This window comes from Cryptomeria japonica, chromosome 3 (assembly GCF_030272615.1).
Source record: "Cryptomeria japonica chromosome 3, Sugi_1.0, whole genome shotgun sequence".
Lineage (NCBI taxonomy): Eukaryota > Viridiplantae > Streptophyta > Pinopsida > Cupressales > Cupressaceae > Cryptomeria > Cryptomeria japonica.
Window position 1 is genome coordinate 382,432,089 of NC_081407.1, and position 13,673 is coordinate 382,445,761.

The 13,673-nt window shown below is 36.1% G+C and overlaps 1 protein-coding gene across 4 annotated transcripts in view; it reads left to right on the forward strand.

The window, feature by feature from the left end:
• LOC131044703 (serine/threonine-protein kinase GRIK2) overlaps positions 1 to 13,673 on the forward strand; it is a 115,771-nt gene that overhangs the window by 48,211 nt on the left and 53,887 nt on the right. For all 4 annotated transcript variants that reach the window (XM_057978086.2, XM_057978087.2, XM_057978088.2 and 1 more), the window contains 3 exons: positions 11,365 to 11,439; positions 11,546 to 11,633; positions 13,002 to 13,126. In XM_057978086.2, coding sequence (XP_057834069.1) covers positions 11,365 to 11,439; positions 11,546 to 11,633; positions 13,002 to 13,126 — 288 coding nt within the window. The remainder of the gene's footprint in view (positions 1 to 11,364; positions 11,440 to 11,545; positions 11,634 to 13,001; positions 13,127 to 13,673) is intronic.

Here is a 13,673-nt window from a genome sequence, read left to right on the forward strand (position 1 = left end):
AGAAAATCTTTCGAAAATGAAAATACAAAGGAAGAGTCCTTTGACCTGGTAAAATGCTGAATTGAAAATTTGAAGAAGAATGAATCCAACCAAGCTCAGCCAAAACAATCCAAGCTTCTCACATGCAAATACAAAATCCGAAGTCACAGAGAATGCATTTCAAGCCAACCCTCGGGAAATCACAGGAAAGCAAGTAAATAGAAATCTAAAAATAAAACTATAGAACATGTCGGCCTCGAAATTAACTAAAAATATATTTCTTACCAACCCTTCTCAAACACCAAGGTAAGAATAATAAAATATTATTTAATCAACTTACCCCAAACTCACAACCGATAGTATAATAGGGTAGGTAAAAAGAATATATTAATTAATCCAAGAATACAAATAATCAAATAATACTCATGGGCACAATTTATAGAAAGCCCAATAAATAAATAAATAAACCAAGGCTATAATAAATTAAAGCCACAATAATAAATCAAAGGCTATTTATATAATTAAATATTCTAATTAATAATAAAGCCTTTTCTTACTAAATGATAATATTAATTCCAAATTAATAATTAAATAACATGATACAAAATCATTCATCCAATATTGCTCTCAATTATTTATTTATTTTATTATTACCAACTATATATATTTATTTTATTATTATAAACTATATAAGTCTATTAATTTAATTTAACATTATTAAACTATACAACTCAATTAATTAACTAATAATAATTAATTCAAACAATAAACACAATACGCCACGCAAGATAACAAAGGGAAACTCAAGAGATCACTCAACACTGAACAACTCACACAAAGACTAACAAGGGTAATCAATCTTAAACCTAGAGTGTAGAATGGGTCTTCATGTCATCTTCGATCAACTTGCCATTGGGATAAGATATGCTCAGACCTGTGAAGCCTGGTGGAGTCGATGTCTGGTACTTGGAAATCTTGCATCCACAAGCTACGATACAACATATACAATATATAATACAAGCAAGTGATAGATAATCACAATGGCACATCCCGCTCGCAATGAGTGATGTGACATCGTCCCTTATCACAAAAACAGTAGAAGACACTTGCAAACGATCAAGCAATATTATAATCGATCTCACATCATGAATTAGGGTTAGTACATCATAAAATATCATCAAAATCGTAAGAGAGTATATACTATATACAACACATAGAATAGGTACATATAAGTCATCAAATAGCCCATATAACAATCCATAATGTCATCATCCACATGGAATAGTAATGTCGAATGCAATATAATATGTCCAATATCCATGATAAAGCATCTAAACCACATATAAATCCACAATAGTCTAATCCAAGTATCACAAGATTGTCTATGCTATGACAAAATAGTCTATTGAAGCACAAAAAGGAAAAGATAAATCAGGGATGGACACTACACTTGCAATTACAAAACTTGTTTTTACATGTGATTTGTTAAAACAAAATTACAAATGAATAATTAAAACTATTCTATGTGTCCGAAGACACGAATCTGACTACATCATCCTTTGTCTGTGATGATCTTCATGCTGCTAGAACTTGAAGCATTCAGGATTGGTGAAAACATCTCTAATCAGAACGAGAATTTGCATCCTTAATGATCTTTGTGTCTTTGGCCAACGAACTTCAATCTTATCTTCTTGCTTGGGGTAGTATTTGCTTTTTAGGAGGGAAGTTCTTTGCAAAGCTGAATTAAGAAGCCTATCTCTGTCTTGAAAGCATTCTATGCTCTCAATCATTCATATCACTTATTGATGCAGGAGCATCCATTCAAGGCATTCAGGGTACCAAGGTGAAGAATGGTTCAAAGTCATCCGATGAAGCAAGGAGACCTATAAGGTCCTCACATGATGTAATAATGGCCATTAGAGCCAACCAAATTGGAAAAATGTAATAGGAAACCCAAAAGTTAAAAATTGCCAATATGTGCAAAATTGACAATTTTGGCCTAGAACTTGGTTTTTGGGTAGGAGATGAATTTTATGAGTAAAATAGGTTTGGAGGGTCATATAATGACCATAGGGACTGATTCCATGCATTGGATAAGCCATTTGAGCAAGTTGACAACTTTGTGTGACAACATGACAACTTTTTGTGCATTTTTTTTGTTGTCAAAAGTTGCAAAATTGTATTTTTGGTGGTTAGAGGGTAGTTATCCATTTGGATTCGGTTTGGGATGATCCAAACATTATATAAACCTTGTAATCAATCCCTAAGAAGGGGGAGAGAGGGGATTGGAGACCGAAATACAAGTTTTGATGCTTCAATAAAGGTGAAATAACCCTATTTTTCTGCATTTTATCACGTGGCAGTCTGAAACTCTTTAATTTTCCATGCATTTATGAATTGATCTCTGTTCAAACTTGATTGGAGGTTGATCTATGATGTCTTAGCTTCATTTTGATACCAAGATTGATTGATTTGGTGTCCATTTGAATAAGTTATAAGCATTTTTCTATAACCGGTTAAAACCCAGATTTAGGGTAAGCAGCAGGCTTGTAAATGTAATTTCTTTCATTTCATTGCATGTCTTGACCCCAAACTTGGCAAGGGGCTTGGGGAAGATGTATATTACCTTGTCAAACCATTGGTTTGAGGTTTTGCAGGGTTGACATCCTTGAAAGTTGCAGATTTGTAGAGTTAAGCATGATGAAGATGCTTGGTAGGGTATTGGTTTGACCAATCTACCTTAAGGAGGGTACCTTTTTATGAAGGAAACCATTTAGGCAGGTCCTAGGGATGGTGTAGGGTCCATCAATTTGATGGTAAGGTGCCTAGAGGTCAGACATTGACCAAGCCCTAGTTTCCTAGGGTCTACATGCTCAAATTTGGGGCTTTCTATGTTGCAGGTGGTTTGAGTCTAATTCCTCTCATATTTAAGCATTTTATAACATATATTGCCACTGTCCAGAGATGGAGTTCAGGGGTTAAGATTTGAGGGGTGTTCCTTTGTTAAATGACCCACTTTTATGCCATTTTGCAGTCCAAAAGTTGTAGCAGCAGAGACATGGTCCAAAACAACCCCTATCAAGTTTCGCATATGTTGAAGAAATTAAAAAAGGGTATCTGAAAAGCCAAACACTTTGTCCAGTGCTTTGGAAAAGTTTTGAGTTAGTTTCTCTAGAAGGTCGCTATAGGGCTACAAGAGGGGCAATTAGGCCTCTTTGGCAATTCTTGGTGTTTGAGTGCTCCTTTGGGTTTTAGGTCTCAAAGTCCACCAAGACCTGTTAAATTGCTTTGTGTAAGGTGTCATGAAGTGTCTTAACCATTGGTGAATGCCTCGGGGTGTTTGAAATCCATTTTGTGTCTTTTATGCCATTTGATCTTGTTTGGGGAAGGGCTTTGAAACCTTGTATTTCCCTTATATGCCTGATTGGTTTGAATCTCTCAGTCCACCACACTTACCTCTGCATCACTTATCCATCTCCTTGTTGTTAACGCATGATAGCTTCGGTAAGATAAATGATTGAATGAGAGATAAAATGAAGTCTCTCATTCAATCATTTATCATATCAAAAACTATGATAAAACCTTCAAGCAATTAATTCCTCTTTGATAGCCATTCTACATTTGCATATAAACAACCTATTGATAATCATACTATGTATTTTGGCTATGTTCATCGATCTAATAAATCTTGTATTTAGATATATATCGATTAACATAAATAATGATAAATAAATGATTAATGAAAACACCGATTAATATATATCAGGTTGCATATGATATATCGGGTGGCAATATAACGAAGATCACCGATAGTTATCGGTTGTTAAGGCTAACACATCGATAACTATCAGCTGTTAGCATTAAGCCAACACCGATAGACATCGGTTGTAATACTACTCCCACACCGATTGGCATTAACGTTGAACATGCATTTGTTTAGTATAAACAAAGAGGCACGATCAAGTAATGTCTTGATCGGTCATGACCGATCAAGGCATTGCTTGACCGTGCCCCATTTGTTACATACTTATATTGAGTGGCATTCGTGAGATAGGACATAGAAAATATTAAAATGCTCCTCTCACCTGCCACAAACAAGAAGATAGTCAGATATAGACATTAAGGAAATAATAAAATTAGTTAACAGAATATAACTTGCATATTGAATGTAAATTGAACATCATTTACATGGTATCAGAGCTATAGTTAAATCGAACCTGAGGCTGTTCAATTTTACGTAAAATTCAAATCAAGTATATATGTTCAACATCACAATCCTATCAATGGCCAGTGCTATCAGATTTGAAGACAGACTTGCAGGAGGTGACGACTTCTCTGCATGGAAATTCAGAATTCAATTGATTCTAAAAGATAACAAAGCTGAATCATTTGTAAAGAATGAAACTAAAGAACCTGAGACTGAACCTGATCAAGCAATTTGGAGAGAAGGAAATGATAAGGCTATCAAAATAATAGTTGATGGGGTAAGGAACAATATTATGCCCATTATAAAGAAACGCGAAACAGCCTTCAACATGTTCAAAGCACTTGAAGACGCTTTTGAGATATCCAATGCCGGTAGAACCTTATCTCTAAAAAGAGAGATAAATCATATAACCATGATAAAAGGAGAATCAGTCAATGCCTACTTCATGCGGATATCTACCTTAAGGGATGAACTAGCAACTCTTGGATATGAGATCCAAAGCAAAGAATTAACCCTCATTGCTTTAGATGGGTTGCCTAGTATCTGGGAAACGTTCGTCCAAGGCATCAGTGCAAGGGATAACTTTCCAAAATTCGATAGGCTAAAGGCTGACTGTCTCCAAGAGGAATCAAGGCAAAATAAGAAAGGAATCAAACAAAAGAACATAAATGAAGATCTTCAAGTTCTAACTACGAACTCAGACAGAAAGGGCAAGAAGAAGCAATTCAGGAAGAGAAAAGGTCGTCACAGCAAGAACTCTTTCAAGAAGGACCTCTCTCAAATTCAGTGTTACAGATGTGACAAATTTGGGCACTATGTTGCCAAATGTCCAGAAAGAGCTAAACAAGCCACATTTATCAAAACAGGAAAATTGAAAAGGGAAGAGGACTCCGAAAAGTATGTACTCTATTCAGCACTCACAAATCATGCATCAAACAAAGTGAACTCCTGGGTGATCGACAGTGGCTCATCCAGACACATCACGGGATTCAGAGAAGTACTAGACTCCATGAAAGAGGAGAATGATGACGAGGCAACCATCGGAGATGACTCCACACACTCTGTCAAAGGAGTTGGAAACTGCACCATCAAACTAAAGTCAGGTGTATCATTACAACTTAGAGGAGTGCTATATGTTCCAGGCATTAAAAGGAATCTTGTCTCAATATCAGCACTGGAGGACAATGGATACAGAGTGACCTTCATGGACAACAAAGTGTTGGCTTGGCCAAAGAACTCATCTATCAAGAAAGCTAATACAATTGGTCGAAGACAAGGCTACTTATATGAGCTATGCATAGAGCCCAACTTAGCCCTAATTCATGAAACTACAAATGCCAATGAAATATGGCATAGAAGACTAGGCCACCTAAATTTTAGAGCTTTATCATCAATGGGATACCTTGTCACAGGTCTACCTAAGCTAAAGAAATTTCATTCAGGGGCATGCATAGGATGTGCCCTAGGTAAAAATACTAAGGGTGCTTTTCAGAGTAGTACTAGGAAAACAAGTAAAATTTTAGAGTTAGTTCATTTTGATGTATGTGGAGTCTGTAAATTCATTGGGGGGATTTCTGTATTATGTAATATTTGTTGATGACTACTCTAGGAAAACCTGGATCTATTTTCTGAAATGTAAAGAATCAGAAGAGATCCTTAATAGGTTTAAAGAATTCAAATCACTAACAGAGAACTACTCAGGAAACAAAATTAAAACCCTAAGAACTGATAATGGGGGGGAATACACATCAGAATTGTTTAAAGAGTTTTGTAAAAATTCAGGGATTAAGAGGGAGTTAACAATACCTTACAACCCTCAACAAAATGGGATAGCAGAAAGGAAAAATAGGACAATCGTTGAAGCTGCCAAAGCAATGATTCTTGATCAGAATCTAAATATCAATCTTTGGGCGGAAGCAACTAGCACTGCAGTATATATTCAAAACAGATGTCCTCACTCTCATCTTGAAGACAAGACTCCTGAGGAAGTTTTTACTAAATCAAAACCAGATATAAGCCACCTTAGGATTTTTGGATGCCCTGTCTATATTCATGTACCTAAGGAGAAAAGATTAAAATTAGAGCCCTCTGGAAAAAGGGGAATCTTTGTAGGATACAGTGAAACCTCCAAAGCCTACAGGATATATATACCTGGTCAAAAGAATATTGAACTAAGTAGGGATGTGATATTTGAAGAAAACCTAGCCTTCAAAAGAGCCCAAAGCTCTCTAGATCCTGAAGTCTATATTCCCAACCCAAGCTTAGATAGAGATCCTACTCCTGAGCTTCAGAGGGAGAATCCTGAGGAAACTATGAGTGAAACTCTAAGTCCACCTAGAGAAAACCTCAAGAAAAGACCACTATGGGCCACCAAAACTGTAGAAGAAGCTCAGAAGTTTGCTGCTTCCTTAGGAACCTTCAGAGATAGCAAAAGACCTAATAAATTTACTAGCTATGCTGCCCTTATGAATGACCTCTCTAACGCTGAACCAAACAATGTATCAGATGCACTTAAACATCAAGTATGGAAGGATGCCATGTCTGAAGAGTATCAATCCATTATGAAAAATGATGTTTGGGAGATTGTTCCTAGGCCAACGAAGAAATCTGTGGTTTCATCTAAATGGTTATTCAAAATCAAATATGCTGCAGACGGCAGTATTGAGAAACACAAGGCCAGATTTGTAGCCAGAGGCTTCTCACAAAGAGAGGGAATAGACTATGAAGAAACCTTTGCACCTGTTGCCAGGTATACATCAGTAAGAGCTGTATTAGCCATTGCAGCAGCAAAAGGATGGAAGGTACACCAAATGGATGTTAAGACAACATTTCTAAATGGTGAGATCTCAGAAGAAGTCTACCTAGAGCAACCTGAAGGGTTTGAAATTTATGATGCAGAGTCTCATGTGTGCAGACTCAAGAAAGCTCTCCATGGGCTTAAACAGGCTCCTAGGGCTTGGTATGAAAGAATTGACACCTATCTCTCAGGACTAGGCTTCTCTAAAAATGATGCAGATCCTAATGTCTACTACAAAAGAAATAAAGGTGATATGCTAATGTTGATTTTATATGTTGATGACTTATTAATCACAGGAAATGATCATCTTATAGATCAATGCAAGAATGATCTATCCAAAGAATTTGATATGAAGGACTTAGGACTCCTTCATTACTTCCTAGGATTGGAAGTATGGCAGAATTCTGACAACATTATACTAAACCAAGGAAAGTACACCTTGGATATTTTGAAGAGATTCAGAATGCTAAATTGTACACCCATGACCTCTCCTATGGAAACCAACTTACATAAACTTAAAGAAGCAGCAACAGAGTCACAACCCACTGATCCTACTCAATATAGATAGATGATTGGGTCCCTGATATACCTAGTAAATACAAGACCAGATATCTGTTATGCAGTTAATGCTCTAAGTCAGTTTAAGTGTGAACCGAAGGAGATACACTTGGTTGCAGTGAAACACATTATGAGGTACCTACAAGGTACTCTAAACCTTGGTCTCAAATACAAGAAGGTTGATATAGACCTACATGGATTTACAGGTTCAAATTGGGCTGGAAGTGTGATAGACAGGAAAAACACTTTAGGGTGTTGCTTTAGTCTAGGTTTAGCTATGATATCTTGGATCAGCGGGAAGCAGTCTTCTGTAGCTCAAAGTTCCACCGAGGCAGAATGCATTGCAGCTTCTATGGCTGCCTGAGAGGCAGTATGGCTTAGGAAGTTGCTTGTGGGATTGTTTGGAGAACCTATGAAACCCACTATCATACACTGTGACAACTAGAGCTGCAAAAAACTTTCAGTAAACCCAGTATTTCATGACAGATCCAAGCATATTGAGATTTCATACCACTATGTGCGAGATATGGTAGAAAGGAATGCAATCCAACTAGAATATGTTTGTACAGGAGATCAAACTGCAGACATTCTGACCAAACCCCTTTCCAGAGTAAAGGTTGATCACTTCGGAAAAGGCTTAGGTATGATAGAAAGGTAATTTGCTTTGTAATCTATCTTTGCATACCTATAAGATGTTTAATGTGTAAACCTCTTTATCATGTTAGGACAATTTTTGGATTCTATCCCTTGGGTTCACATCTAAGAGGTGACGATCTCTCAAGATAGTGAACACTAGTATGGGGACATTATAAGGTGACGATCTTGTAATGTCCAAACCAGTTATCATGTTGGATCTCTGGTGTGTCATGGATGTGCCATGATTGTGTTGTGATAAAACATTTGTATAAAGTGTTAGTGCGCATATCACAACTTGGATAACGTGAGAAATTAATCCTTCTCATATGATTATCCTTAAGTATTGCGTGTGTAGGCAATACTGATATCACATGCTTAGGTGATATCCTGTAAATCACAAGATTGATGTGATGTACTTTAGTATCACGTGTTTAGGTGATACTTCATACCATATGATTAGGTGGTATGATTTCTCATGAATGTCTAAAATGATTACTATCAATTGAATTGGGATGCTTGAATATATTGTCTACATTCATCTTACCTAGCTAAGAGGGAGTGTTAACGTATGATAGCTTCGGTAAGATAAATGATTGAATGAGAGATAAAATGAAGTCTCTCATTCAATCATTTATCATATCGAAAACTATGATAAAACCTTCAAGCAATTAATTCCTCTTTGATAGCCATTCTACATTTGCATATAAATGGGACTGATTTGGATGAGACAAAGGGGCTACAAAAGTGGGGTTAAAGCTCAATTTCGGATCTTGGGAGGCTGATTGCAAGTGTGGAAAAACAAGAGCATTGACTTGCAATTGTGGAGAACAAGTGTGCAACTTCATATGTGTAATGGGAAAATACATTTGGACCTATTTCGGGTTTTGGAAGGCTGACTGCAAGGATGAAACCATTGCTTGCAATCGGGTCTTAGAACCTCGATTGCAAGTAAGCAAGCTTGCGTGATAATAAGAAAAATTTCCAAAATTCGCTCTTGAAATAGGATCTTTAGAACTTGATGGCAAGAAGGCAAGTTTTACACATTTAGAAACTACTTGCAATCGGGTCTTTGAGACCCGACTGCAAGTGCACATGGTTTGCAAACAAAAGGTAGTAAAAGACTTGCAATCAGGTCCTAAACCCCCGATTGCAAGTGCATGAACATTTACATGTGATGCCATAACATATACTTGTAATCGGGTCCTAGGGATCCGATTGCAAGTGAACAAGCTTCTTCAACTTTAAAATAACAACAAAAAGATGACTTGTAATCGAGTGCCTAGGACCCGATTGCAAGTAAAACTCATTTATGCAATGTAATCATACACCTTTACACTTGCAATGATGGACATAAAACCCCCACTTGAATTGTAACAATGAACCGACTTGTAATCGGGTCTTGGAGAGCCGACTGCAAGTGCATTTACTTGCAGTGACATCCAAAAGTTCCCCAACTTGCAGTGACTACTTTGAAATCCGAAATTGCACAGAAAATGGCCAAAATGAAGGTAGAAACTAACCAGAACTTTCACATAGATGGAGGATAAGCTCGTGATTTATTTACCATCAAGAAATGTAGACTTTCCACCTTGGGAAGTGTGCCCTAGAGCCTTAAAATCTCAAATTTTAAGCAAAAAACTTCTACTTGCAGTGACTACTTTGAAACCCAAAATTGAAGAAAAAGCTAGGAAAATGAAGGTCAGAACTCACCAAAACTTGGACAACAATGGCAAAGACACCCCCCGATGATTCGACGGTATCAAATATGAGTTTTGCACCTCGTAAAATGTGCCTTGGAGACAAAAACGACACATTTGGAGCAGAGATTCATAGGGGTTGTCAAATTTTTGAAAATCCAAAAATTGGGACAACAGGCAGCAAGAGCATAATGAAAAGAGTGTTAGATTTAATCCTTGCCCTGATGATTGATCAAGTAGAGAGACCTAAAATGTTAGAACCCAAGAAAGCTATGGAGTTGAAGAGCATTGCAATCTGATACATGCCAAAAAGAGATCTTAAAAAAATCCTACCGATGTTTCAAGCAACACATAAATACAGAGAAGTAGATGAGGCTTCTATAAAGTGCGGCTTTTAACTTCTCTCATGCATGGAATATCTTATGGGGATCATTCACAACAACTATCATGGCAATTCTTGAGGAGTTACAGCCCTTTACTTTTCAAGATTTCTTTCCTTCCAACATGTCTACCATATCAGTCTCCGCAACAAAGATAAGATTCTTGAGAACCAAGGAGTTCAGAAACTAAAGTTTTTATCTCTGCATTTACAAAGTTAAATTTCTTTTGAAAAGTAGTTTTTTGAATGTTAACCTATTCTTGCATTCCTTCCTCTCGACTAGAAACTGATTGGTAACTTCATATGTAATGTCTTCAAAATAGTCAGTGACAGATCCTTGCCCTATTCAATATCTTTGAAGTAGGCTTTACTGGTCTTCTAATGTTATCAGTGTAAATGCACAAAGAGAAGTTGATAGTCTGACATTTACTTACAAACAGCACATTTAGATTTCTAGTTCTGCACATGATCTTTATCTAGTTTGGAGCCTTTCAACCTGGAAATCAAGATGATTGAAAATTTATCACGGCTGTGTACTAACAGCTAGACGGTCTTCAGAGTAATAATGTTACTATTAGTGCACCTGCCTTTGTCACAAGCATAGATTTGCTTCTCTACAATCTTAGAAGTTAGAAACTTTGTTGAAGGTCTGTAGACAAGTTTGAACTTCATCTACAGGGGTTTCATAGATTCTAAGACTGTCATGTTCATAAAGGTTCAAAGCTACAAAAATATGTCAGGATAACCCCTTCTAATTCCAAACATCACTGTAATGAAACCTTACATTGTACATTCTTGGATTATATCAAGTTTGGGTTTTAACATGGATATTAGGGAATGAGATTTACTTCTAAGGTCAGATTTAGTTATGTAACAGGTGATGCTTATAGTTCACATCTAGTTTTCTTGTGAGAAGCTCTCAGTATTCTTTTCAGACATTCTAGCATTTTTAGGTTAGTTCACTTCTGTTTGTAGGTGAGCTTAACTTTTTATTTGTTCTTTTATTCAAATGAGGGGTTATTAATCTTATATTATTGATTAATGAGAATGGATATAAAGGCAGGCTGACTTCTTTATCAACTATGGATGCCTATGCATTTGTTATATGCAGATATTTCGTAAGTCTCGGCTAGGCAAAATTCGTGCATCTCATTCTGGAAATGCAATGTCAAAAGTTTTAACAGAGGTTAGCATATAGATCATCAAATTTTAATTTGAAAAATTGTTTAAATTTTTAACACTTGACATACAGATTATAGTTCGTTGTTGATTTTTTGTATTTTCTTTATTAGGTATCTATTTTGAAGCAAGTGGATCATCCTAATATTGTGAAGTTAATTGAAGTGATTGATGATCCCGATAGTGATCGGTTTTACATGGGTGAGATCCTAAACTTGAATGCTAGGATGCATCCTTTTAGTTTCTTTTGTCTACAGATTTGTGTTAAGATCTATGAGAAAATGCTAATGTACATGTTAAGACATAGCATGCCACATGACACATGTAATATCCTGCAAGCTTTACTTCCATTAATAAAAAATGGATGGCGTTTGTCTAGGTTTAGCAAATCTCAAATAACAGTAAAATATGGGCTCTTTTTTTCCTGGGTATAGCAGCATAGCTGGAACATTGATGGATCTCTCCATTTAACATGCTTTTTTATGAGTGGATCTGATATTTTTTCCAGATTCTTGGGCTTGATGTACTTTTTTTGTTTCAAGTATATTGTAGACTAGAAGCAGTTCCATATTTGTTTCAATATTCCAAGGATATGCATTATATATCACTTCCCCTTCCCTTAATGCCTATATATTTGTCACTATGTAAGTCTTGCTTGGGTGCTATTTTTTATTGGACTTCAGTATGACTAAATGTAAGTCTTGCTTGGATGCGTTTTTTTATTGGAATTCAATATAACAAAAAAATGTTGGAGGATGCCACAATATCTGACTATTTACTGTACATAAATGTTTAATAGGCAAAATATTGGTATAATTACATTGATTGACATTTCATTTATGTTGAGCCTGGTTGCCTCCTGAACAAAATAACATATATAATAAGATCTCATAGATTATTTCATTTGTATAACAAGTTTTAAATATTTGAAGCAATCTCTCTTTAAATAACATTTGACTAGATTCTTGGATGCTTCTTGGAGATTAGTCTTACCTAAGTTGTACTCCTTAATTCTTATTTACTTGATGACACGGATATACAAGGATATACAATGGCTCCAGTAAAATCATTGAGTAGTGGTTGCTTTCTGCTGAATCTTCAGACCACAAGGCATATTGGTTCTTCCCAATTGCCATGCCTTTGATGTGATGTCAAATTATGATTGATCTCATGTTTATTAGAGGTGCAAGTTACATGTTGTTTGTGACTCTCATTAATACTTGGATTTTGACATCTAGAAGGGGATTTTTTCCCTTAAAAAAATGTTCTTTATTATCTAAGTTTAGATGCCTCGTTGGTCAAGATGCTTCCTGTTTTGGCCATTACACTGTTCTAAGGATCTGCAACTCTACAACTTAGATGGATCATGTTTAGTTCCGCATATGACATCCACTAATCAATAGGAACTTTTGTTTTCAGAAATCATGATAAAATTGGTTTGTGCTTCTAACAACTTTTAGTTTTGATAGGTCATGATAGGTACATGAGCTTGTTGATATTTTCTTCACAGTTTTTTTTAGTACATTATAACTTATTATGGTTCTCATCTAATCTGTTGGTCTTTTTCAGTATTAGAATACATGGAGAGAGGGTGGATTTTTAAAGGTTCAGGTCCTTCTGGTGGAATTGGAGAGGGTATTGCTCGTAAGTACTTTCAGGATATTGTTGCTGGACTTAAGCATCTTCACAGTAATGTAAGTTTGGTAGAAGATTCTATATGCTTCCAATTTGCTATCTAAAAAATTGTTTCATGTTGTTTCCTTGGGAAGGGTTGGACTTCTTTCCATATTTTAACTACCATGTTTGAGTACTATCATCTTTTTTGATTGTCTAAATTGATTGAAGACATGTATTAGCCTGTATAAATATCAAAGTTATTGGTTTATTTTATTGTTTCGGGAATCTTTTTTTTTTTGGTATTATAATTTGATACTCTTTTTTGAGTGAAGAGGAGCCTTGTGGCTGCTGTAGAATATATTATTTCTAGTTGAAGGCTCTTTTACCAGCCATAGTCATTTGATCTTTCAGACTCCAGAACCATTTCTAACTTCTTTTTGAGCTTTTTGGTCTCAGTTGCTCTCAAATAAGGGACCTGTTGTGACCATTTCACACATCGCCCCATCGCAAATGGGGACCCCCTCTTTTTGCTCGTTTTTCCCTCGTTTTTCGCCTTCGTTTTTAGGATTTTGTTAGTATGTCGGTTGTCTGGATTTAGGGTCAAGCCTTAGGGTTTTTATTTTT